Source organism: Durotheca rogersii, assembly GCF_024521655.1.
Source record: "Durotheca rogersii strain YMJ 92031201 chromosome Unknown GGS23scaffold_10, whole genome shotgun sequence".
Lineage (NCBI taxonomy): Eukaryota > Fungi > Ascomycota > Sordariomycetes > Xylariales > Xylariaceae > Durotheca > Durotheca rogersii.
The window spans coordinates 120,962-147,295 of NW_026251241.1; the positions used below are offsets into that span (position 1 = coordinate 120,962).

Below are 26,334 nucleotides of genomic sequence, written 5' to 3' on the forward strand. Positions count from 1 at the left end.
CCTCTTCTTCTCTAGGTGTCGAGTGTCGTATACTATTGCCTAAGCCGTCGCGCGCCGGGAGCAGAGCGAGAGAGGCAGAATAGATAGGGAAGTATGAGGGATGAGACACGCGATTTGCAGCCTCGCGAAAGCGAAAAAGGAATGCTGCAACCGTGAAAGAACCAGTACGACGGCGATGACTAAGAACGCCTTTTTTTTTTCCCTAGCCTAGGGGAAAAAAAGAAAGAAAAAGAATAGTAATTTCGTTCCTGCGTTTAGTGATTAGTCAAGTTGAATTGACCAATGAATTGAGAGTGCTGCCACACTGTGGCAAATGACATGTAATGATGTACTGGTGCATGCACCATGTATCTATCCGAGCATCCCATTATCTGATAATTATTTATCGGCATGCCTTATCTTAAGCTGTCCCGCAAAAACTTTGGGACCTTTTATCAACTTTTTCCCGTCTATAGCACTTCACGATTGGACAGGATCTGCTTACATCTACCGGTATCAGAATAGAACTAGGAATATGATTCTCAAGCCTCACCTCTTCACAACGCACAACTTTCGATTCCATCATGGCCCCTGCAGCGATTTCCAACAATGTAAGTCCTCTCCTTACAGACCACGGCTGAAACGAAGCCGTTATAGGGTAACTTACCCACGGTTATCCTGTCATCTTTCTTACCACCTCGCCTTCCTAGGATACCGGCGCGAGCAAGCGGAAACATGAGCCAGACGATCATAAAAAAAGAAAACGAGCGAGGCGAGACTCGGCGTCGTCGAGACATGCTCTGGTCGACGTAGCCCCCCAAAGCATAGCAAGTAACCGGGCGAACGCCCTACCACAGTCATCCGAGAATCCCACCAACGCGACCATCGCTATCTCCGCAAAAAACAAGGAACGAAAAGGCTCAAGGAGGAGAGACGACAAGAAAGGCCATGACACCGATTATGTAACATGGAGAATCCAGGAGCCCCTCGGAGGGAGGATGCTGAATATAGATCCAATCCTGACCGACGACGAAAAGTAGGCGCAGCAGACCACCGAGAGAAACGTGCGCTGAAGGAGCTGACATTGCTGTTAGACACTTAATACTTGCGTACAATACTTCCATTCAGGTATACTCGGCGAAAGATTCGCTTCTAGTGCGCAAGATTCCCCTGCCGATGCCGGCAAAGAAGAATTCAAGCCCTCAAGTAGTCTCGATGTGCCTATCGCCGAGTTTGTCGCATATCATATGGGTCGCCTCGTCTTCGGGTCACCTGTGGTCAATAGATTGGACCAATGGCAAAGGATCCGGGTCGCCGATGCGGCTTCGGGACCTATTTCCACACGATATGGCTGTTGGGCGCGTCAAGATCGGCCCAGGTTTTCGAGACGTGGTGCTGTTTTCTGCCAAGAGGGACAAGAGCTGGCAGCTTGTCGCCCAGGACGTCCGTGAATCCGTGCTGGGAGATTGCAAGGTCCTCGTAACCAATAAGGATCCCATCCAAAACCTTCAGGCCGTCCAAAATGGGTATGCTTTAGCAGGGTCGGTGGGCAACAATGTCGTGCTTGGCACTTTAAAAACTCGAGAGGCGGATTCTATCCGGGAACTGGAGTACGAGTTCTTCACCTTTGACTGCAATGATGCTATCGCGTGTTTAGACGTGCGAGTCGCAGACCGCATACACCTCGATCGGAAGTCTCTGGCCGAAACCAGCGATGAGCCCGTGGTGGATATCGCAGTAGGCTGTGCCCGCGGGGCCATCTTCTTCTACAACGACCTTCTACCCCAACTCCGTTTATTGCGGGCTTCGAAGGTACACATATCTGCCCTTCAACCTCGCAAGTATCACTGGCATCGCCGGGCGGTTCATTCAGTCAAATGGTCGCGAGATGGTAATGAATTATCCTTGTATCCGTATATCCTGTTCGTCAACGAGTGCCTAACCCTAGTCCTAGGTCATTACATTCTCTCTGGCGGTTCTGAGACGACCCTGGTGCTGTGGCAGCTCGACACGGAAAGAATGGACTTCCTACCCCATCTATCCGCGTCCATAGAGAATATTGTCGTCTCCAAGCACGGATCTTCCTACGTCTTACACTTGGACGATAATTCGGCGATCGTGCTTTCGACGGCAGAAATGCAGCCTACGACATACGTATCTGGAATCCAGGCTCTAATCTCCCCCCGACCGTTCTCGAAAGACGACATGGTTCTTAGAGTTGGGCGATACACTACGACTAATCTCTTTAAAACGCCCGCTACTGTCAACCCAGCCGATTCGTCACGATTCCAAATCTGCGTAGGGAACGGACAGCAGATCGGTTATTCCGGCAGTGGCCCCTCTACTCCGATGATCCAAACGCTAGACCTCACCACCCTGCAGAGCATCTCCAAGCAAGCACTGACTAGAACGAACCCGACGGATGTCAACATGACGACCAGAGGCTTTCCCGTCACAGAACCCCGCATCACCAATATGGCGTATTCGGCGGATGGCAAGTGGCTTGCTACGACCGACGAGTGGCAGCCGCCGACACGAGATCTCCACTCTCTTTCGGGATCCTCAGCGGATAGACGCGAGGTCTTTCTCAAATTTTGGGCAGTGTCGTCGGAAGATCAGAGCCTGGAACTCATGTCTCGTGTTAATGCGCCACATTTTACGGATCAGAACCAATCGATACATGGGTTGGCTGCCGACCCGCAGGGGCATCGCTTTGCCACGATCGGGGGAGACGGGATCGTCAGGTTGTGGGAGCCGGTGGTAAGGCGACGAGATGGCGTGCCGGTCAAGGGCAAGCAAGGACGCCAGCTGCTAGACTGGATATGCTCCCGAGCTATATGCCTCCAGGGCGACGAGGAACCTATCGTCCTAGACACGACAGCTGCCAAGGCTCATCATCGGTGTTCCGGTGCCGTCTCCTTTTCCGAAGATGGATCTACCCTCGCCTGTGCCCTTGACACGGAACGAGGCTCGATGACCTACATTATCGACGTAGAGTCGGGCAAGATTCGAAACCGCCTGGACGGGCTCGCGAAAGGCGACGTACGTGATATCAGGGTGCTCTCATCCTGCCTGGTGGTGCTCTCGGACTGTCTCGTAGTGTACGACTTGGTCCTCGACGAACTACGCTACGGAGTTCAACTGAGGGCAGACGAAGGGTCTAGCAGCCCGGGGCCGTCTATTCTCACGCTCATGGCTGTCGACTGTCGTACTTGTACTTTTGCAGTAGCCGTCTCTCGGGCCAAAGCCAATTCGACCACTGTACCCTCAGAGCTTGCTGTGTTCTCTCTAGATCGGAGCGAGCCGCTGATAGTGCAAAAGTTTACACACCCCATAACATCAATTGTCTCCTTGGTTGGATCCAGTGGCTACCTCGTCCTCGATTCTGCTGCCCAACTGTGGCCGGTGAGCCAAGACATGGATACCAACGCGCTCGCCTTTGCACAGCCGCTGGTTAATCTCAACCTCGATCAGCAGGAGGTGGAGGCGCTGCCGGAGAACAACCACGCGATACCGTTGCTGGCTGACGGGGACGACGACGGCGAGCCCGCGAGCGCCGACGAGATGGACGTTGACACGCAGGATGCTATAGAGGAAGAGGAAGCAGGCACATACCCGGCCGTCATTTCGCAGCAGAGACTCGCAGAGGTGTTCGATATCGCGCCGGCATTCGCCATGCCACCGATCGAAGACACGTTCTATCAGGTCGCAAAGCTGCTTTCTCGGAGGCCGTCGGTGCAGGTAGCATGAGGATAGTTCCGTAGAGGGAAACGAGGAGGGGTGGAGTGGTGTTGTTGACTCGGGGAAACACGGAGAGGGCCATGCAGACACATTACTGCTAGTAGGGGGGGGGGGGGTTCCGTTTATTTGGGGGAATACCTGGTGTAGTATCTATTTAAGACCGATGCTCGCCTTTTATATGCTAAGGAGAGGATGAGGGTGGGGATAGGGATGAACGGCAGCGTCTCGACGAGCACTTCAGGATACGGATACCCCCAGAGTTGTATCGACATAGCTCTCGTATTGACTGAGGTTGAAGTTCGTTTCCATACGCTATTCTACTTACTACCTTTGCCTCTGAGTGAGGATGAACCACGATAGGAGAGCATCGATGGGGCTGGTTCTGTTAACACAGCTAACATGACCCCCATCCCCCCTTACCTACCCACCCCTTCACTTCCACATTCAATGGGCGATACGGAGCCACATAGGCACAAACCATTGCCGCTTTGCAAAATATTCGATGTTCATACCTCGCCCGAGGCATCTCCTATCGTGGCCAAGCGCTGGCCAGTGAAATCAGTGGCCTTTTTGTTTTTCATCGACGAGTTTCTCGGCCTCTCATCTCTCGCCTTTTCCTGGTGGATTATTTGGGCCAGCAGTGACCGAAGGCCGAGGAGCGGAATTACGCCATAGCTTGGTGTGGAGCTCCCGTCATGAGAGGGAGGCGAATTGCCGCACGCGTATTGGTGCGCTCTGCCATATCGAATGTTCAGCTCTCTACTTTTCCCTCCTATGTGCCGTACAAGTGTATATATACGACACTAGAAATCACTGCCCGCCCTTTGATCTCCTCTCGCAAAAGTGTTAATTCATTTCAACGATCCGCGCAAACTCAGACAAAGCAGCAGGAAATTTACTCGTACGCGTCGAGCGGGATAGCGAGTCATAGCGAGTCCCATCCACCTCTCAGTAACCGCTACCCCTCCCCCTCCCCTCCACCTCTAGTCAGCACTCGTTGGATCCCGTCGACGCTGCGGAAGAAAAAAGGAAAAGAAAAAAAGAACCATTTTCCGTATATCCTTCTCTTCAACCCCCGATACGAGAAGAAAGGGGCGAACCATGTCCTTTACCTCGATCCCGATCCTCGACCTGGCCCTGGCCCGGGACCCGGCGACGAAGCCGACCTTCCTCGTCGACCTGCGCCATGCCCTGCTCGAGGTCGGGTTCCTCTACATCCGTAATGTCGGCATCCCCGACGACCTCTGGCGCCAGGCCATCGCCGAGGGCAGGGCTTTCTTCGACATACCCCGCGAGGAGAAGTACGTGCATGCCTCCCTCCCAAACTTGATTTGACACACGCATCTATGCACCGCCGCCTACGAATACCTGAGCAGGCTGTGGCGACACAGAAGGGGAAGACATTGTCACACCAAGCTCACGCTCGCGCGGCCCGCGCTCCCCCCTACAGGCTCAAGATCGAGATGAAGAACGCGCCCTCGTTCCTGGGCTACTCGCAGCTGTCGGCCGAGATCACGGCCGGCCACATCGACCACCGCGAGCAGATCGACCTGTCGACCGAGCACCCGGTGCCGGGCCCTGACGCGCCGCGGTACGCGAACCTGCTCGCGCCGAACCAATGGCCCTCGCCCGCCGTCCTGCCGCGCTTCCGCGACGTCTACACCGACTACATGCGGCGCATGGGCGACATCTCCGTCTGGTTTACCTCGCTCATCGCCGAGGCCATCGGCCTGCCCCCCGACGCCTTCGACCGCTACTTCGACACCGACCAGCAGCACAAGCTCAAGATCGTCAAGTATCCCGACGTCGCCGAGCTCGGCCTCGCCGGCCCCGGCCCCGTCGAGGGCCAGGGCGTCGGCCCCCACAAGGACAGCATGCTGACCAGCTACCTGCTCCAGGCGAGCCCCCACCGCGGCCTCCAGGTGCAGAACATGCGCGGCGAGTGGATCGACTGCCCGCCCATCGACGGCACCCTCGTCGTCGCCATCGGGCAGGGGCTCGAGGCGCTGACGCGCGGCGTGTGCGCGTCGACGACGCACCGGGTGCTGTCGCCGGCGGCGGGCCAGGGCGCGCGCTACTCGATCCCCTTCTTCCAGGGCGTGCGGGGGTCGACGACGTTTGACGAACTCGACGGCGCCATCGCGAGCGCGAGCGTGCCCGAGGCCGTGCGGCGCCAGCGCGACCAGGTCCTCGCCGCCAACGGCGGCCGCCGCCTCGACGACGTCGAGTTCACCTTCCGCAAGGGCGGCGCCGCCGCGACCCTCGGCGAGGCCACCCTGCGCAACCGCGTCAAGAGCCACCCGGACGTCGGCGAGCGCTGGTACCCTGACATCCTGCGCGACATCCGGGAGCAGCAGGCGCGCGAGGCGGCCGAGCAAGGGGCCGCAGCGTCGAAGACGGATGCCGCGACGCAGGGTCCAGCGGCGGGAGGGGGCGTGGGCACGCAGGCGCCTGCAGTAGAAGCACACTGATACCGAGGGGACAGCAAAGGCAAGGAGAGACGTGTGCGAGGAATCTGTCTGTGAGACCGCAACGTGTCTCTATGTATGTGTATACGTGAGCTAAAAAAAAAAGCAAAGACGTGGAAAAATGTTAATACCAAATCTACTTCTGCGTGCGCCCGTCGTCGTCTCATTAACCAGGTTCTGTCGCGCTATCCGTCATGGAACCCTTACAACCAGCCGGCGTGCGTAGTAGATCGATCCCTCTCTCCTGTACGCTCCGGATTTACGCCATTCGCTATGCCCATGCTGCGCCTCGCCTGCTTGCCCACCACAGTCGCCCGTCCGGCTGCTCGTTTGTTCGTTCGTTCGTCCGCACTAGCTTCCGGATAGTAACAATAGTTCGGCCGACGGGCAGGCTATTTGTCTTCGTAGCCAGGGAAGCAGTCTTCGATAGTCTTGCTGTGCTTGTTGGTGGCGTGTTCCGTGAGCCTGCGCGTACAGAGGATGGTTAGCATCAGGGGGATGGCGAAAAATAGTTAGGTGTCCACCCCCGCTCTTCCTACTCTCGTCGCCGAGTTTATATGCGGCGGGGATCGTCATCACCACCAACACCCCCACCACCATCGACATTGCTATCTTAAGAGGGTGAGGGCAATATACGTACTGAGGGGCGCGGGTGGTCTTTAGGAAGGTCGACTTGCAGATCTGGCACTGAATGTCCATAGCCTTAACGTTCTGTCGCGGGGGTGCTTACGCGTCAGCAACGCTTGCCCGCCGGCCGCTCAAAACAGGACGGCGTGCGTGGTCCGGGAGAAGACGTACCGACTTGAGCTGGGACTTGGCGACCTTGCTGTCCTTCGCGTTGCGCTCGCGCTTCTGCGCAGCCTTGGCTCCCTACAGATCGGCCGATCGGGTCAGCTGCCGCTCCCCGCGTATCGGACACATGTTGATTCTTCCCAGTCCCTCCTAAGCCTTCTCTCCCTCTTCTGCAGAGGGACATTGCTGAGGGAGAGGAAGGGAGGGTGTAGCTTACATTACCCATGGTTGGCGATTTCGTGAGAATCGAGTAACGCGGTTGAGAAATAATCAGGGCGAGAGTAAGTCGTGCAGGTGCTGGCAGCTCTGAGATGCTTGTCGTCGGGATGGCGGTTAGAAAAGTCGGAGGGAAGGTTGCTTAGCCTTGTCGAGGAATAGAAAAGAATAGAAAAAAAGAGGGACGGACAAGGGTCGACTGAGGGGACCTGGGAATAATTCTTGGGGGCCGCTACGAGGCGCTGCAAGGTTCCCGCGTTAAGCGCATACGTGCCTGGGCCATTGTCCCCTATATGCATACGTAGAAGCCACAGCATACAAGCCATTGGTCCTCTGTACTTTAGAATCCTCGCACCATGGATCCGGGATCCTCCCAAATTCACATGGAATTACGTCGGGGGCGGCGACGGAGAACGGGCGAATCTCCTGTCGGCCTTTACACCCCCACCTACAAGATAGAGCACTATCTACAGGTCCGAACAACATGCCGGCATGTTCACCGTCCCTATGCATGCTCGGGCCCTACGACCCCCTCATCGAGCCCACCTCGAGACAGCGGACGCGTCACGGCGAGAACCAGTCACGAAAATATCGACCGGGTCCTGTACCAGCAGCTAATCGCCGAGGCTGCCAGCCGATCTCGCGCCGGGCAAGAAGACCCTCGTCGAGCTAGAGCGCTACCAGCCTCAAGACGTCGTCGGTCTGTTTAGGCCAGAATGCTCGACGGCCACCAACACCATAGGCCTTAGTGAGCTGGTCCTTCTGCTCGGCTGGATGGTGTGATGACTTCACAAGCACCTCTGCCTCCCCGAGGTGCCCAAGTTCAGAGCACTCGACACGCGTTCCCCTGAGCCTCCCGCCGGACGCAGGCTCCGCGAGAAATACCTGTCGCCGTTACTCCTAGGTCAGGTCTCGTCGAACAGGCCGTTCCATACGAGGTACTTGGTCCAGAGGGCCGTGGTACAGTGCTAGGCCCGCGGGAGGGCGGAGGCCCTGTGGGCGGTCGTAACGCTGCACGTGGGGCTGAACGGCATAGGGCTGCTCGTTGGGGTCGGTAGCGTTCTCAGTGCACGACCTGGAGAGTCTTCTTCTCAAACGCGGCGTATGGGTGGCCGTGCCTGAACGGCCGGTGCGTGCACATCGAGTTCAACGCGGAAGGGTACAGGCGTCTAAACGCTGCGCAACTCTCCATCACAGCCACCGGCGTCGAGGAGGTCGCGTACGTGATCACCGGGGGTTCGAGCTAAGTACGGGGCAGATGAAGGAGATTGGGGGGGAGGGAAGAGGGGATAGGGTGAAGAAGGAGAGGAGGGCCAGAGATGGGGAGAGCCCTGCGGAGACGGATGATAGTCCGGAGGAGCACACCACGGCGGTTGAAGAGAGAGCAGACTTAGCAAGTCGAGGTGACGCAGATGGGTAGGCGATGAACGGATGGTCCGGAACAGGGGAGAAAGGAGGGAGTCGGCCTCCGTCGCCATGTACACCCCCCACCCTTTCCCATGGATATTGGTTAAACGACCAATCTACCCATCAGCCCATCGATGCCAACGACGACCACCACGTGTATGCAGATGGGCTCCATCTCATATATCTCGCCCTACCTATATCGTTCCCCCTCAGGGTGTCTGGCTTCTCCACCTGCCTATCTGTCTGTCCGCCTGTCTGTCTAGCTAGCTCCCTACCTCCTGAGACGGGAAGGGTCCCACATCGACATCCACGCTCACGTCCACACACAACCCACAACTGATAGCTCGCGACCCCCCCACCGAGCGTCCACTCCCACGTCCCACGCGCCAGCGAGGCCGCTACGTAGATTCCTAAGGGCGCTAGCTGCCTGCTCTCCATCGCCGCCTCAGCTCCCACCGCACGTAGTCTATCTAGTCTACCTACCAGACCTATCTAGCCTATCAGTCGGTCTGCCCGCCTAGCTGCCTACCTGTCCAACGACCCGTAGACTTACATCGATTCATGACCACCCGCGCGCAAGACACCCTCGCACTTCGCTACGCGATGCGACGTCGGTAAGTCCCAGGCGGCCGGCCCTCCACGACGCGGCGCCGTCGCCTCCTACCGACGCGCCCCTCTCCCCCCCTACCTACTTATCCAGCTACCCTGCGCATCTACCTCTACTTACCTACCTACCTAGGTGGGTAGGGCACAGCGCGCGCGCATACGCACATGCAATCCCCTCCTCCCCCCTTCCTCACTCCTACGCGCACCAAACACAGGCGACGGGGGGCGGGTGAATCACGGCGAGAAAGGAGGGAGAGCGAAGAAGAAGACAAAAAAAAAAAAACTCCACGAGCGCGGACGCTGGCCGTGGGGGCGCTGGCCGTGCGTGGGCGTCGGGCCAGCGGCCCGCGGGAGCCTAAAAGGCCAGCGAGGGAAAGAAAAAAAAAAGACCTACCCCTCCCCCTTCCGCGGTCGGCAAGCGGAGCCGCACCGTGGCGCGGGATGCGACATGGCTATCTGGGTCGCAACGCTCTGTGCAGCAGCGCCGGAGAGAGAGGGGCTTGGGGGGTCGCAGATGCGATATATCATATCGGCGCCGGAGGAGGGCATATGTAGGTCTGGGTAGGTAGGAGAGAAGGAGTGGGAGAGGACTGTGCAGACTATCACAGACAGACCTATCCCCGGCAGCGCGGTGCGTAGGACTAAGACTCCCTGCCTGGCGGGGTTATCTTGGACGCCTCAGGCTAGGGAGGTACCTAGGTAGGTGCCGGAAGAGTACCTGGACAGAGGCAGGTTAGGTGCATTTCCTCAGGTACGGGGGTGCTAACTAGGGAAAATTAGGGCATATCAGCCAGGTAGGTAGCTACCTAAGGTGCACAGAGGTGCAATATCTAGGCACCTATATCTATATCCGGCGGATCTAGGCTTGTGAAATTGCCGGCGCATATGCGTCTGCCCTGGCGGGAAATCCTTCGACGTGCTGTAGCAAGCCCAGGTAGCCTGACTACCTCCTAGTAGTTTAGCGTCTATCACATGTTCCCCAGGGCCATTATAGCGCAATGTAGGTATCTACGTGCAGTGCCATAGTGGAATAGGTAATAGGTAATAAAAAAGCCAGATAATTCACGGGCAATGACAACATAGGTACAAGGTAGGTAGGGCTCATCGACTATCGACATGAGATGAGTGGTTACCTACCTAACCCATCCGAAGCTCTGTGTATTCTCTGCTTGTGAGAGGATCACTAGGCCTCTCTCTCTTTCTCGGCGCTAGTGCTTATACCTCCCTCGCGACAGTCCCTTCACCCCCTTCTTGAACACCACATCCGCAAGTTATCTATCCGCCCCGTCGCAGTCCCGGCCGAAACATGGCCTTGTCATAAATCAGCTTAGCATCGCATCAGCCTCGATTAGCTACAACTACTATCGCAAGCGCACACAGAGCATGTAGGTAGTCCGTTGGTACCGGCGCTTCTCCGCCTGTCCTGGACACTAGGAAGTCATCCACACGTGGTCAACACGCATCTGTTATCTCAACACAGGCAGGGTTGCGACGCTGCATGGCAAGGTTCTCTTGCCGCTCGGGGGCAGTTCGACAGGAGGACATGAATCTGCGAAGGCCTACTGTGACGAGAGGGCACCGCATAAATGTCCCCTCCTAGGATTCCCATTGTCGCTAAATAAATAAAAAAGTACTCGGGTGAGGTTTTCGTGCTGGCAAATTACCTAGGCCAGGCACAGAATAACATCATCGGACGGCGACGGTCGTGGAACAGCAAGAACCTAGGTAGGCTTCTTCCCCGAGTATACGGCGTCATCCTACATCGCGCTCCCCTCGTAATTACGGTGCTCCGACACGGCATGATGGTTGTCCTGCTTGATAAGCGAATTTCAAAGCCTCTCGGCTGTTTTGATATGGCGCTTCCCGTGATCCCATGCTAGCATAATGCGCCTAGTCGAAAGGAAGAGAGACCGTCGAGACCCGACCAACGAAGAAGTTCTCCGGCCGTCTGAGGCGCACGCATACCTGGGCCGGGACTGGTTTCCCCCACTAGTTAGCCCATCTCGACAGGAACGGCAGCACGCTCGCGAGGCCAATCTCCTGCTGGACCAGGCCAGCGGCTCCCATATGGCAGCGAGAGCCCGCCCTATCGTCAAACGGTCATTGTCGGGGCCCTTACCCTAGTCGATACCTATGGAATAAGGGACGAGGTGCCGGGCAGCAGCGGACGAGACAAGGAGTAGGTAACCTGTGGGCCGACACAGGTGGTTTCAACTCATCGCGAGGGGATGAAGAGGCAAAACGCGGTAAACGCCAGTTCCCAGCTAGCTCCAACGTCCACCCGAATACCTCTAGGACGATTAGGGCGGTTGTCAGGAAAGACGTAGACGCCTATGCTTCCTATTTAGCAGTGCGGTGTACCTAAGGCTTAGATAGCGTTCTTTGCGACTGAGTTGCGGGGAGGATTGTCACGGTTGGTGGTCGGATACGCCTACTGAGGACCTCAGGAAGATAGGTATCGAATTGTAGGTGAGGTTACCTAGGTACGTGATACGCCAGGCACGTGCCTTGTCACATAATCAAGTGTCATGATGCCTGTAGGTACGTGTAGAAACCGGAACCATCACTATAGAACCTACCCTAAGGGCAAGCGGTGGTGGATCGGTGAGCTCATTTGAGGGCGAACTGCCGCAAGAAGGTCAGATTAGGTACCTTAGGTACCTACGTCTCTCGCCGAAGTCCGTTATCTTAGGTAGGTACCTGGTACAATACGTAGGAGGTAGGTATATACCAGGTACCCTACCCTTATGAGGTTCGGCACCTTTCTTGGGTTCGGTATGTACCGGTAGCCTGCTCTCGTGAGTCGTAGCTTACGGTAGGTTAGGTACCTACAGTAAGGAAAAAGCTCCGTTTAGAGGACCAGCAAGAGGTAACACCTGGGTACCTCCTAGATACCATATACCTTAGGTACATTTCGTTGGGTGTTAAGAGGTTCCTAACAGGTTGACGATCGCCCATGTTCCCAGACAGGCGCATGTCATCGTCGGTTACTCACCCGATATAGCCATCAAACCAATGCATTTGGTGGAGGAAGTTGCCAGGAGGCTATGTACCCGTATTAGTACCTACCTAGGTACCTACTATATCCTAGTAGGTAGCTCGCGTAAAAGAATGCCACCGCGCAGGAGGTATTCGCCCACCTATACCGGGTCCTCTCCTCCTCATCATCTTTTTCCATTTAGCCCTAGAGAGCCCGTAGGATCGCGTGCGACCGGGATTCAGGGACCGAGAGCCTGCCAAGAGATCTCTGCTTCGGAGTCCGTTGCCGAATATTAAAACAACCGGGTCTTCGATCCAGATGCTACCCTTAGCCTCCAACGGGCCACGTCGAATGAGCGAGGACGGGCGACGCAGCGCGACGCCATGCAATGCGACGACGCCTCCCTTCTAGACCGCGGCCGTGGCACCCTCGCTTCGTCAATCTCCGGCATCGCCTGCTGCATGTTCCGGGTCCCAACGTCCAGAAGACAGCGTCGCTTTAGTCCTCATCCTCGCTAGCTCTGGCATCCAATCCGTCCTGGGCTGGATACGGCAAGGCCTCTGTCTATCCTCCTCCCCCCCTTCTCCCCTCCCCCCACCACCGATGTCCTTCTCGTATGCCCCCCACGGACTCTCCCACTTACACCACCATCCGGCGATACCTGCGCGTAGGACGTAGGACAGCAGTAGACGGATATCATGCCGTTGGCATCTCCCTCTGCACGCGGCGAGAATGATTCCCGTAGATCGGCCGTCTCTGCTCGTGCACTACCCAACCTATCCACCCGCTCGTCTATGTGATATCTGACGGGACGAATGGGAAAGGGACAGGCAAATTGGCGAGGAAGCTGAGTATTCGAAAAGCAGGATCCCCCCCCCTGAGAATGTCCTATCTGGAATATATACCTACCTACATGTCTATCCATCCAGAGAACCAGAGCAAGTTATATCCTAGACCTCCCTCCTTCTTCTCTTCACCAACCTCCACGCTCTCGGCATAGCTAGATAATAACTGCAATGGCCGTCGAGTTCCCCCACTCTACACCATCCTCGTCCTCATCCCCTACTTCCACTCCACTCCCTCTGCCCCCGCGCTTCGCTAGGGTCAAGGCCTCCTTAATCGCCGGGCGCGAGGCAGCCATCACCTCGTCCTTCTCACGGCTCCTGGCGGCGCTGCGAGAGGAGTCGGACCGCGTCGCGGCCAGTGTGTCCGCTGGGTCCCAGATCATACCCGAGATCGATTCCCTCGACATCCACAACCCGGCCAAGGCTGCCGCCTTCGCCACCGCCCTACGCGAACGCGGCGTCGCCATCATCCGCGGCGTCGTGCCACCCAATGTCGCCCTCGCCTGGCGCGACGAGACCGCCGAATATCTCCGCCATAACGAGGTATCCGCGCGGGACGCCGTCGCCGCGGGCACCAACGACCCCCACCTGCTCGAGGTATTCTGGAGTCCCGGCCAGGTCAAGGCCCGCGCCGACTCGCGCGTCCTCGAGGCCCAACGCTTCCTCATGCGCGCCACTTGGCGGTGCTCTCCTGAAGACAGAGACGGCGACTGGGGCTGCACTGGTGAGGCTGATATCGACGTCGACGATGGCGAGGAAGACGACATCCTCGTGAGTGGCGACCACCCCGTCTCCTACGCTGACCGGATCCACATTCGACGGCCAGAAGATATCCCCGCCCCAACCTCAAATTCGAGCGTGGGATATCCACATATAGACGGCGGCAGCGTCGAGAGGTGGGAGCCGGACGGGTATGGGCGCGCGGGCACCTACGCTCGCATCTTTGAGGGCGCCTGGGAAGCCTACGACCCCTGGAACGCGGCCGCCCGGCTCAACGCTACCTCAGACTTGTATAACGGTGCCAACTCTTGTAGCATGTTCCGCATGTTTCAAGGTCTTATATCACTATCATCATCATCTTCCCCATCCTCTTGGTCTAGCACCGAAGCCCCTTTCCTGCGCGTTTGTCCCATGCTCCGGCTAGCGACTGCGTACATCCTCCTACGGCCTTTCTTCTACTTCTCGCCCCCGTCTCCCTTAACTCATAATTTTCTAGATGCCGCGAACGACGGGAACGGCGATGATCCCCTGCTGCACGGGGGAAATTGGCGTCTCCGTGACCCGCCGGACAGCGTGATCCACGGCGCCGTCCCAGGCTGCGGGTCGCAGCTCGTCAGCGACACGTTGCACCCGCACCTACGTCTGGCGCACACCCTTGTACCCATCCCAGTCGTCGAGCCTGGTGACTATGTCGTCTGGCACCCGGACCTGGCATACGTCGCGGGGGCGCCCACGTCTGGGCCGCACCGAGGCCCCGGAATCGCCTCAGAGGCGCTCTACGTCCCCGCCTGTCCACTCACCCTGCCCAATGCGTTATACCTCGCGCGCCAGCGTCGAGCCTTTCTTCTCGGTCGTCCTGCCCCAGATCACGAGAGCTACTACAGTGGTGCTAGTGGAAGCAGCCACAGCCGTGGCAGCAGTAGCAGCGGCAGCAGTAGGATAAGCGGCGGCGGGTCCGGAGGTGGTCTGAGGGGTGAGCAGACGTACCTGGGGCGCGCCGGGGTGCAGGACGTGAGCGACGCGGGGGGTGAGGAGGGCCTACGGAGCATGGGCCTATCGCCGTGGGATGGGCAGGGCTACCACCACGACAACGACGCCGACGAGGAAGAGGAAACGGATAGAGGTAACGCTTGCGGCAAGAAGAACAGGAAGATGGACTGCGACGGCGCGGCGGCGGGGGATAAGAAGAGGCGGCGGCGGCGGAGGACGGGGAGCCGCGCCGAGCGCGAGCTCCTGCGGCAGGCGAACGGGATCCTGTTCCCGGACCGGTTCGACACGATGTACCGAAGAAAGGGCGGGAAGCGCACTTAATAGTCGACCGGTGTGCCGCCAACACGCTCAGGAGGTTGGGGGTTCTGGGTTTGTAACGACTATCTGCCTACGCAGGTACAGGGATTTTCGGGACGTCTGGGCGCGAGCAGGCTATGTATGCTTTTCTTTACGACACGGCATAACCGCAGGTCGGGGGCGCCGGGTTCAGGATACATCAAAGGGTTTTTATAGCCGGTGGGACTAGGCATAGGAACACACGTATATAATAATGCTAATCTACTCCACGGCTAGAGAAAGATAGTTCATTTGTCTGGTTTATCTTTTTGCATCAGGAGCAGGCGCCTGTCTTTCCGGGAGGGGGTTAATACGGGCGGGCAGACAGAGCTGATTATCGATGAGAGCGGTGGTGCACTGCCAAGTAGACAGAGCGGGACAGACGTAAGGAGGAAAGAAAAAAAAAGGGGTGAGGATTGTGTATAAGCACACTTTTGCATGTTCACCCTCTATAGCATAGCATACCTACACACAACGGAGTGGGATCCCGCGATGCCACAGGCAGGGAGGGAGGGGGCCATCAGATTCCGTGTAAAATCACGCTTACACCACGTCTTGAGTCTCATATTGGATGCCGCGATGGGGTCAATTCGCCCGTCCCGAGTCACAAGAAATATCCCTGTCCTCTCCCTTCTCCATCTATTTCAGACTTATTCCCATATCAGTACCACATGCCCTCGGAGTTTGGAGAAGCCCGAGGGCCCCCTTCTCCTAGACGACGCCACTGACGAAAATTCCGAAATCCTTTTTTTCTCATACCCCTAACCTATCCTCGTTGACCACGGTGGAGAAAGTAAAATAAATAATACCCTATGCCTTGCAGGATAAGTACTCGTTGAGCGGGGTGGGAGGAGATCGAGGTAGTGGTAGGCCTCGTATACTTTTATTTGTCCTTGCGCGTGCCGGCGGGGGGTAGGGTCTCGCCGTACTTCTCGCAGAGATTGTTGTATTCGCGGGAGAGGCCTTCGGCCTGCTTCTTAAGGGTCTCGATGTTGCGGTCGCGCTTGTCGATCTCGGCCTGGAGGCGGGCGATCTCGCCGGGCTTGCCCGCGACGGCCAGCTTCTCGCTCTCTTTGGTCTTGCGGTCGGTGCCCTCGTACTGCTTAACCTTCTCCTCCAGCCGCAGCACTTCGAGGATCATGATGTAGGTGCGGTTAAGGATCAGCGACAGGAACAGCGTGAACCCGCACAGGTACATGTTGCGTTGGCTATAGAATTTGCGGGCCTGCACTTCGAGACGCTCGTGGCCCATGACCGCTCTATGTCACGTCAGCTAGATCTATGCATTACGTTTGCCCCCCTCTCTTGCAGCCGCCAGGAATTCGGGATTTCGACGTCGGGGAAATAATTGGGAGAGGAGAAGAGCGGGGAACCTACGCAGCACCCTTACTTGCCTCACTAGCGGCGGCTAGCTCGAGCTGTACACGGTAGACTCGGTTGACGCTGTCGAGGAAGAGTATGAGGATGAAGACGAAGGTGATCTTCAACCAGTACTGTAGCTTGGCAACAATGGTGTTCTCGGACAGGAAGCTGCCATGGCGGAGAGGAGCTGTTAGCAGAAGCTCGAAGCCTCGTCGGGTAGGAGAATTGACGTACGTAAACATCTTCCTGCGGACAGTAAAGGGCATGGGGACGATGAGGAGCATGAAGAGCGACATCTCGGCTACGAGGAGCACGAAGACCTGGGCACCAAACATTAGCTCCAGGGCAGAGATAGTGGCCGCCTCTACATCAGCGACCTCAATCTTGACTATCACCATGCTGGCGGGGGAAGGGCCCGGTCCAGCTTTGCCGACGCAGATGGCTTGGATGTTGTTGTTGCTGTTGTTGTTGCTGCTGCTGCTGCTGTTGCTATGATGGAGGGGTATAAACATACCAGCGTGTAGTAGAGCGTCATCTTGGCGTGTCAATGGCGACGAGACGCCTGGGAGAGAAACTGTGGTATAGTCTGGTAGACTCTGTCACGGAAGAGGACGAAGAGGATTTTGGTATATTGGCGTTGATGAGAGGGAGAGACGGGAGAGGGCGATTCTTCTCTGCTGGGGGGAGGCGACAAAGGTGGGATGGAGTAGTGAAGGTAACGGCAATGACGGGCTTTACCTGGATCAGCATAAATCAATAAAAAAGGGGGAAAGGCGAGGTGGCCCCGCCGTGCTGTTGTTATGGGAAGTACAGTTGGCCACACCTGGATGGCGGGGCAAGAGCTGCAGAGGGTGGATGCGATGGAAATCAACTACGTCAGCCCTCTGGATACGTGCATAAACATGAGCTACTTAGGTGCATAAACCTGCGTTGCTTACGTAGGTAGGTACTTACCTAGGTACATGGGCATACCCTGGAAAGGTGGTGTATGTGCTTACCTTAGGTACCTACATTAGGTACCTACCTACCCATGCTGTTGCCACCTTCACAAGTTTATGCACTTGTAGGTATCTAGAACCTCTTAGCCATATTACTTAGGTACCTCTTCCAATCACCCAGCTCCTACGCACATACCTATATAGGTATGTACCCAAGTACCTAGGTAGGTATAAGAAAGAATAGACACGACAACCTCAAGATACATCCAGTTGAAGCCATCATCATCTATGTATATCAAGCCATCAACCTCAACACCATCCACCCCTCACCAGCCTCGGTCTAGAGCGAGATCCTCTCCGGCTTCTCCATTCTCTCTCTAGGTATCTCTTCCTCCTCCGTCCCTCTCCCTGCGCTACCGCCCTTGAAATTCAACCTGGACGTTTCTGCCTAGCATTTCATACCTTACCACATACCCTACCGCGCTGTCCCGCGCCACATTTAACCAGCCCCAGAATGGGATCTGGCCCGTAACCTCCTGGTAACCCTCGGGGCGAAGCCACCGGCCGCGTATGCACTCATACACGCCTGCGCCACCGACGGGTCTGAATTGGTAGGTATATATAGGTACTTACATACGCGTAGGAAGTACTCCGTAGTAAATAGGGTGGACGCGTCACGTAAAAGAGGGCGCTCTTGAACCCATGCAGGTTGGCCATGTTGCCTTTCATGCATTCCTGTCTCTTCTGGCATCTACGTGTCCTGTGCTGACTAGCTACCCGGCCTATCGAGCTTCTGATATACCTCCCTACATGCATGCCATGCACAATGCATACCTACCTGTGCCATAAACCCCAGAAATCCCTTGAAGGACTATGTGTATCGTGTGCGAGGGGACCTTCTGGTCCAGAGGTAAGTTAAAGGGACGACGCCGACGTACGTTTCTATTACCTATCCCTCGGCGTCGATCTCGTAGCCGTTGGACTTGTGCTTAGGCTGAAACTGGAACCCCGGGTGAGTAGGGCCTAGAAACATCTCGCTAGCCCCCCGTATTAGCTCGTTTGTGCCGGAAGGGATATGAGGGGTGAGGCGGAGAAGATGTTGCATACCTAATCTTGATCCAGTCTTTGTAGTGATCGCTGGCAAGAAGAGTCTCGAGGTCGTTCCGTCCCCGGTACCGGGGCGGACGGTCGTTGAGGCTCGGGGGCAGGTGCTCCAGGATGCCGAGCGGCACGTAGCGATGGGTGAAGCTTAGCCACTCGAGCAGGAAGCGCCTCGTGAAGCCCAGGCCCAGCTCGTCCGTGCCCCAGGCCTCGAGGCCGTAGCGCACAAACTTCTCGATGTAGCCCAGCCGCTCGGATGCCGACTTGTCCAGGTATTGCCCCTTCTCGATCTCCTCGAAGATCCAAGGCTTGACCATCGCGCCCCGCGCGATCATCACGGTGTCGACCCCGGAGTTGTCGACGTGGTCCAGGTAGTCCACGTGCGAGTAGCAGTCGCCGTTGCCGATGAAGTACACCTTCCCGTCGGCTGTGTTCGCCTGCGTGCTCTCGTCCGGCCCTCGGGCCGTATCCGTCAGCTCGTCCGCCATGTTCTTGTACGACTTGATGAGCGCGGCACATTCGGCGATATACGACCAGTTAGCCTTCTTGGTGTATCGCTGTTGCCTGCTCCGCCCGTGCAGTGTAATCGCTGCGCATCCCGGGGCACCGAGCCTGTCTCGGGTGTCGCGGCCGCCCAAGGCGAGTCTCTCGATGAGCCTACTAGCCGTCTGCTTCTCGTCTCGGACGCCGATTCGCAGTTTCGCCGTGATGGGGACCTCTCCGGAAACGACATTCATGCCCCGCACCATCTTCTCCAGCTTGCTAGGCGTGTCAAGAAGACCAGACCCGGCCCCCGTCTTGTAAACCAGGTCGATGGGACACCCGCAGTTGAGATCTACGACTCGCAGGTGGGGAACGAAGCGGGTCAGAGCCTCCGTCGCCTTCATCACCACCCACGGCTGATTGCCCGAGATCTGGGCGCCGAACTTGAGATCTCTTGCGTTGTCGTACCCTTTGACAACCGCGTCCTTGCCAGGGCTGTATCGAGGGGGGGCAAGTTCCGACTCGTGCGCCTTCATAAGTGCCCATTCGCCCTTCTGCCCCTGTACTAGAGGCATACCCATGGCCATTTCCGAGTACGTAACCTGGGCCCCCAGCTCAACGCACAGCCGTCGGAAGGGCAGGTTGCCCTGGGTTGTCAAAGGTGCCAGGACCGGCGTCTCCCTCCCGAAGTAAATCTTCCTCTTCTCTGATGGCTTCAGCGGTGGGTCTACAAACTGCGCTCTCAGCTCTTCGACGTCGGCATCCTCTAGCTCCTCTTCTCCCTTCTTCTTCCGGTTGCATAGTTTCCCCGTCAGCTCGGTCTCCTTCTCTAACCACTTGATGTAGAGCTCGGATTTCTCGAAGGGGACCTTTCTTCTTGCTAGATCCCACTTGTTATCGGAAGTTGCGACGTTGACAATTCCTGGCCGTTGGTCCGGGTCCTCAGTGGACGCTGGCACGTCGGGAGCCTGAAGGAGGATGAGTTCTTTCCGCCCGTCGCCCCGCTCGACCTCCTTAGAATGGCTCTTGACAAAGCGGCACTTCCACCCGGAAACGCACCGGCCATACTTCTCAAAGATGGGGCATTTGCCGCCGAGGGTGTCTAGGTCGTCACGTCTGCCCTCCCGGAGATACTTGCGCAAGTCGTGGCATAGTTTGCACCTCTCGCCAAATTTGCACGGCTTGGGCGAAAACTCGTTGCTGTAGGTAACACTGGTGCACAGGCGCAGTTTATCCTCGAAGTGGCCGTAGGAGCGGTTCTGGTTCTGACCGTTCTCCTTCTTTCGGTTCTTCCATTTCTTATTGGAGCCGACGGGAGAGGCTCGACTATCACCGGCAGGCTCACCCGTCGCGACGGAAGCTACCATCGCACCGTTGTCAACCTCATTCCTCGGGGCTTCGCCATCATCGCCGTTGCTGATGAGGTATCTAGTCCGTTGCCGTCAGTTTAGGGAGGCGCTAATCAGGGGGGGCTACTCTAGGTCATCTTACTCGGCCTTCACTGGCGCAACACCGTCGACTCTCTCTTTCGGTGACGATTGTCGGTGCTCTTGATCAGTCTCGGTCTTGTCGTGGTCGAGCTTCTGTCTCTTAGTTGCGGGACCACCGACCTCACCAGTATCTGACGGACCTCCCTCACCACCAGGATGTTTTAGCGAGTTCCTCGCGTCGGCCAGACTGCCCGCAGGCTGGCTCTCGGTGACGGCATCCCCCTCTGCCATTTCCGCAGGCGTTGTCTCTAGGAGAGGGATGAACGAGATGGAGGCAGGAATTCTACCGATTCTGAAGGGAATTTTTTTTTAAGCTCTTTTCCTCTCTGGTTTTTCTTTTGGCGATTATTTTAGAGATGGATGTTTTTATTTGTATTTGGTTCTCTTTTTTTCTCTTCTTCTTTTCGTAGGTACCTCTACATACTACAGGCGGGGCGACTCTACCACTTCCTAAAGGTATAGGTACCTACGTAGGTACTTAGGTACATCCTACTCGCTTCTCCTCGTAGAGATTCCCACCTCCGCTTAGAACTGCCTCTCCATGTCATCACCACCCACCCATACGTATTAGGTAATACAACCTTCGGTATTAGCGTATTAAGGTTTTGCGGTTATCGGTAAGGTTATTTTCTAACCTGCATCGTATCTTGGATTTGTTGTGGTTTTAATTCCATCCCCCGGCCTTCCTTTCCATCGTCAACCCACGCCGTACAATCTTCCCTCTGCTGTCCGTCCTACTCCTCCAACCTCACCGCTTCCATATGTTCGGTGTTCTATATCCTATAACATGTCGCGTCTCGTCATATATACCTCGACTCGGCAATATTCTCGTCTATATTGATCTCTCGCCGGCAGAATTTGCCTAAAACACCATCCCTACCAGGTACCTATGTAGTACATCGCCGGTCCCGGCCACCCATCATCACTTCTCGCGGCTCTACCCCTTAGCACCTAGCAAAACCTGTACGGGTCCGGAAAGTCCTCTAGCAAGCTTTATTCTCGTTACCTGCGATCCTCTCGGGAGATCCTCGTTGCCTTGGAGAAAGTGGACGGGCAAAAGACCGCTACTTAACCACCTAACCCCGGACGGGCAGATTTGTGGAATCCAGCTGCCAATCTAACAGGGCTCATCGTGTTTTCTAGCGTCGCCGGATGGATCCCGCCGTTGAGTCGCAGTAGTAGATAGATAGGGTGTATGTCGTCGTCGATTCGTCCTCGGAAGTCCTACGCGTCGCCACAGGATGTCGCCGGTTCCCTAGCCAATTCGCACCACTACCTGCCTGCAACCCATACTCATACTCGCACCGAACATCGCCAGTAGGATCTAACCCCGATGATATCAGGTGACGAGAACGCAATGTATCACGCTCGTCATTTCCAACATGCCATGCGGCCCTGTGGCACGGCATAAGAGGGAAGAGGTCGAGCCTCTTTCTCGGCTCTCAGAACCCGCCTTGCTAGTGCCCGCAAGACAGGCTGAAGCTGGCCTGAGAGTTATGCCGTTGTCACGAAATATAGGTATACACATGTGCCGACGAAGATCTCCATCCTCATCGAGTGCATCTCGTAAGCCCAAAGATCAATTTTCTTACGCGTCATCTTGACACCGAGTGCCTTCTTCCGATTCTCTATTACTATCTCTAGCAGACTCCGCAGGACGCCGGCATAAGAAGAATATATCGATATCTATGTATGCCTGGCGTGTCCTCGATATACCTACATCCATTGCACACATTGCCAAGACACCCACACACACATAAGAGACACATCGACATGCATATATGTGTATCTATTAACCCCTCCCCCCTGGTGCCGTTCACCGTATAAGGGCCGTTTGGGTGTGGGTGTGGGTGGACGACAATGGTAGGGAATAGCTACAGACCGACACACATCACCTGCCTATATCGAGGCCCTCGCTGCTGCTTATTGCCGGTTACGATCGTCGAGCCTGCATACACACCTACCCCCATTCTCCATACCGGCAAAGACCTGTTTACATCCATCCCTGGGCAGCCAGGCTGTCAGATCACCCTCGGGAACGCCATGCCTGCATACAGATATGTAATATATACCTGTAAGTATGCCTACACACGCCTACATCGAGCCAATCCGAGTACGTATACCTATGTACGTATGTGTATATAGGTATGTGATGATGGATCGATAGCATGCCACCTCCTCCTGCCTAAGCGACCTGCTGGTTGCTCTACTCGGTACGGTGATAGACGACGGACTGACTAACGACCCCCTACTTGCTTGCCAGGCCGGCTACCTGGCCGCCTGTCTACCTACCTGTCTACCTACGAGTACATGGCATGCCATACCATGCCATGCCATCTCATATATACCACACCATATAGACACATGCGTAGGTATGTGATTCGTCGACAGACTGATAGGTTACATTCTGCATGTAGTTGTTGTACCTGGGATGATGCTATCGTACCCAACCCAACGCACACTTACACATCAAACCAATACCGGCTGCTATAGGCCGGGGATGTGGCCGATATAGCTCCCCCAAGGCGGCCCTATCGACCAGGGGTTCGAAGCGGGGGGGGAGGGAGGGAGAGAGGAGAGGGCCCCCCACTCGCAAAGTCTCCGACTTGACAGGCTCGTCGCCCTGCTTCACCTCTTCCCTTCTAGAACAAGCCCCAATTTCATGCAGGGGTTGGCAGAGAAGCGAGGGATGCTCGTGTGGCCTGTCACGCCGGTCCAGCCTGTGCCAGGCCTGTCCCGGGTGTCTTCAAGACCGTCTAAGCCTGTCAATCACTTCAACCCTTGACCTAGTATGGCGATAGACCATCATTTTAATATTGTCGTCTACCACCACACTCTACCCGTAGTGCTGCTACACTGCCCTACCACTGTCTCGTCACGCTGCCCTTTCTCCCACACAACTCCCTCGCTCCCTCGCTCCCTCTATCCTTTCCGTACCGACACTACCGAGCTTGTCCCTCGTCTATTTTTGTTTTATTTATTGACTGCCCTTGGCTGCAGGCCGTCGTCATTACCATCATCAGCAACCTTTACCTGCCCTCTTCTCGCTCCGTCTGGTCCTGTCTGTGTATCTCCATCCCTTCTCTTTCAACCTTCTCCCCTCGCATACATACACACCCACACTTCCACGCTTCCACACAGACACGCCCGAGCACACTGGGTACATACATACGCATACGCAGTATTTATCGTTACCCCCGCCGCTTTACTGTAGACGCCGCCGCAGCCATCGCCGCCGCTACACCCTCCAGAGTGTGTAAGCTACCCATAGTTTCTCCCTTCGCCGTCTCACCCATGTCCTAATACCGTTCCAAGTCTCTCCGTGTCTATTCCCCTCCTCACGCTCGCCCCTCCTCCCCTTCCTACGCGATTCATCAGACGAAAAAAAAAAAACCCTTCTCGCATGCCGGGATTGGCTGGGCCGCGGTTGGGTTTCGGGCAATTGACCCGTGCGGGCAGTTACAAACAGACGGAGAGGCAGACAAGGCGGACAGACCACGCATACTACTTTCAACAGGTTACTTGCTACGCGGCATTCCCCTGTAATCTTCGCCCGGGAACGTTGTTGCCGTCGCCTCCGCCGTAACCGAACACGACGACGACTACGACTGTCAAGGCTATAATAGCACACATATTATCAGCACGTACCTAACGCATAACGCACACGCGAACGCTCCGGACTCGAAGCGAGAGAGCGCTACTTCTCTAGGCGATGCCTTTCAAACCAGGGACCTCCCCCCGCTAACCAACGAACAACGAAGAAGACGAAGGAAAAAGAGAGAAACACCAGAAACCATGCCCGACACTCCACGATCGCCCGCCGGGGCCGGCAGCAAGTCGAGGGTCATCCGCTCCCAAAAGATCACCTCCCCGACGGCCGATGGCGCCGCAGAGCAGCGCAGCGAGGCCGCAGAGCCACGGGCGCCGACCGCCCCCATCCGGAGCCACACGCCGGGACACCTAGCGTCGAAGAGCCAGGGCGCCTCGTCGTCGAGCCGCCGTAAGAACTCGGAACCGTCGATCCGCACGCGGTCGCAGTCGGCCGCCGCCAAGTCAGGCAGCGCCTACTCGTCCTCCGCGAGCGGCCCCCAACACTCGTCCACGCCGCCGCCGCCCGCGCCGCCCAACCCGATCCCCATCCCGACTCTGACCCTGCGGCGCCACGGCGACCCCAACGGCAGCTACAGCAACCATACCAATAATGGCGGGGGCACGGGCGCCGCGTACGATCCGCCGGCCGGATCCACGACCTCGATCTCGACGGCAGCCTCGGCCGACGCGGGGGCCGAGGGCCGGCGGGCGGCGGGCACGATACGCTCAGCATCGGCGATCGCGGGGCGGACGACGACGATGACAGCGACGGCGGGAGGGAGCTCGTTGCGGCACAGCAAGGCGGCAGGGGGCGCCTCGTCGTCGTCGGCGGCGACGACGGGGAGTTCGTCGCGGGCGCGGGGCCCACACGTGCCGTTCCCGGCGCTGCAGGACCCGCGGACGGCGGCGGACGTGCCGGCAGCGCCGTCATCGGGGATGTACTGGTCGCGGGCGGCGACGTCCGGGGCTGCGCACACGCCGCTGCGCGCGCACACGACAACGCTGGTGGGCGGCAACGTGTTCGTGTTCGGGGGCTGCGACGCGCGCGCGTGCTTCAACGAGCTGTACGTGCTCGACGCCGACGCCTTCCACTGGAGCTGCCCGGCCGTGCGCGGCGACGCGCCGGCGCCGCTGCGCGCCATGACCTGCACGGCCGTCGGCAAGAAGCTCGTCGTCTTCGGCGGTGGCGACGGCCCCGCCTACTACAACGACGTCTACGTCCTCGACACCGTCAACTACCGCTGGCACCGGCCGCGGATCGTCGCGCCGCCGTCGGGGACCGGGCCGGGCGGCGGCAGCGGAGGAGGAGGAGGAGGAGCAGCAGGCGGAGGGGGACGAGGAGGAGCAGCACAAGCAGCAGCAGCGAGTGCTGGCCCAGTGCCCGTCCCGAGCCCCCGGCGCGCCCACACGGCGTGCCTCTACAAGAACGGCATTTACGTGTTCGGCGGGGGCGACGGGGTCCGCGCGCTCAACGACATCTGGCGGCTCGACGTGACGGACGTGCACAAGATGAGCTGGAAGCTGGTGTCGGGGCCGTCGGCGGGGGGCGCAGACGGGGCGGCGGCGAAGGACGGGAGCCGGCCGAAGGCGCGGGGGTACCACACGGCGAACATGGTGGGCAGCAAGCTGATCATCTACGGGGGCTCGGACGGGGGCGAGTGCTTCAACGACGTGTGGGTGTACGACGTGGAGGGCCACCACGGGTGGCGGGCGGTGCCGATCCCGGTGACATTCCGGCGGCTGTCGCACACGTCGACGCTGGTGGGGTCGTACCTGTTCGTGATCGGGGGCCACGACGGGAACGAGTACTCGAACGACGTGCTGCTGCTCAACCTGGTGACCATGACGTGGGACCGGCGCCGGGTCTACGGGCTGCCGCCGAGCGGCCGCGGCTACCACGGCGCCGTGCTGCACGACAGCCGCGTCGTCGTCGTCGGCGGCTTCGACGGCGGCGAGGTCTTCGGCGACGTCTGGATCCTCGAGCTCGCCGTCCACGCCTACTACTCCCAGATCAGCCACTTCAGCATCGAGGTCTAGGCGCCGACCCCCGGCGCGACCCCCCCCCCCGCTCGTCCGACGGTTGCTGTCGAGGCGGTTCTTGGGGCTTGCGCCCACCCGGTCTGGTTATCTGGTGAAGCCAGCTGCGGTTCGGAGCCGGCATAAGTACATACACATGCACATACGCATACACGCATACGCACACGATAGTGGAGGGACAGGTCTACGAAGCAGGGGAACTCGTTACTTTAGTATTAGTGTCTTTGGGCCCGTCTGCTCTGCTCCGGGCCC

The 26,334-nt window shown here is 57.5% G+C and overlaps 7 protein-coding genes across 7 annotated transcripts; 4 read left to right on the forward strand and 3 right to left on the reverse strand.

Annotated features, from left to right (window-relative positions):
- Nucleotides 1-425: 425 nt before the first annotated feature.
- Nucleotides 426-3,883, forward strand: GGS23DRAFT_567762 (sporulation protein). Its single transcript, XM_051516361.1, has 4 exons — nt 426-590; nt 690-1,015; nt 1,074-1,870; nt 1,934-3,883. The coding sequence occupies exons 1-4, from the start codon at nt 564-566 to the stop codon at nt 3,727-3,729; spliced, it is 2,946 nt and encodes a 981-aa protein (XP_051371717.1). The 5' UTR covers nt 426-563; the 3' UTR covers nt 3,730-3,883.
- A 938-nt stretch (nt 3,884-4,821) lies between these two features.
- GGS23DRAFT_596779 (Clavaminate synthase-like protein) lies at nt 4,822-6,191 on the forward strand (the record flags this gene model as incomplete). The annotated part of the gene is made up of 2 exons (XM_051518527.1): nt 4,822-5,021; nt 5,171-6,191. The coding sequence occupies 2 exons, from the start codon at nt 4,822-4,824 to the stop codon at nt 6,189-6,191; spliced, it is 1,221 nt and encodes a 406-aa protein (XP_051371718.1).
- Nucleotides 6,192-6,416: 225 nt separating this feature from the next.
- GGS23DRAFT_47863 (DUF1909-domain-containing protein) lies at nt 6,417-7,372 on the reverse strand. Its single transcript, XM_051514278.1, has 4 exons — nt 7,198-7,372; nt 6,987-7,058; nt 6,829-6,899; nt 6,417-6,653 (listed from the first exon to the last, which is right to left on the reverse strand). Exons 1-4 carry the CDS (start codon nt 7,204-7,206, stop codon nt 6,581-6,583), a joined length of 225 nt encoding a protein of 74 aa, XP_051371719.1. The 5' UTR covers nt 7,207-7,372; the 3' UTR covers nt 6,417-6,580.
- Nucleotides 7,373-12,693: 5,321 nt separating this feature from the next.
- GGS23DRAFT_48044 (DUF1479-domain-containing protein) lies at nt 12,694-15,291 on the forward strand. The gene has a single exon (XM_051514298.1). It carries the CDS (start codon nt 13,206-13,208, stop codon nt 15,063-15,065), a length of 1,860 nt encoding a protein of 619 aa, XP_051371720.1. The 5' UTR covers nt 12,694-13,205; the 3' UTR covers nt 15,066-15,291.
- A 62-nt stretch (nt 15,292-15,353) lies between these two features.
- Nucleotides 15,354-17,260, reverse strand: GGS23DRAFT_567778 (B-cell receptor-associated 31-like protein). The gene is made up of 4 exons (XM_051516362.1): nt 16,957-17,260; nt 16,677-16,762; nt 16,458-16,610; nt 15,354-16,339 (listed from the first exon to the last, which is right to left on the reverse strand). The coding sequence occupies exons 1-4, from the start codon at nt 16,975-16,977 to the stop codon at nt 15,964-15,966; spliced, it is 636 nt and encodes a 211-aa protein (XP_051371721.1). The 5' UTR covers nt 16,978-17,260; the 3' UTR covers nt 15,354-15,963.
- Nucleotides 17,261-18,032: 772 nt separating this feature from the next.
- On the reverse strand, nt 18,033-20,849 carry GGS23DRAFT_567781 (FMN-linked oxidoreductase). The gene is made up of 3 exons (XM_051516363.1): nt 20,456-20,849; nt 18,488-20,392; nt 18,033-18,417 (listed from the first exon to the last, which is right to left on the reverse strand). Exons 1-3 carry the CDS (start codon nt 20,683-20,685, stop codon nt 18,330-18,332), a joined length of 2,223 nt encoding a protein of 740 aa, XP_051371722.1. The 5' UTR covers nt 20,686-20,849; the 3' UTR covers nt 18,033-18,329.
- A 3,139-nt stretch (nt 20,850-23,988) lies between these two features.
- GGS23DRAFT_48163 (galactose oxidase) lies at nt 23,989-26,245 on the forward strand. Its single transcript, XM_051514308.1, has one exon. It carries the CDS (start codon nt 24,250-24,252, stop codon nt 26,080-26,082), a length of 1,833 nt encoding a protein of 610 aa, XP_051371723.1. The 5' UTR covers nt 23,989-24,249; the 3' UTR covers nt 26,083-26,245.
- The last annotated feature ends 89 nt before the right edge of the window (nt 26,246-26,334 follow it).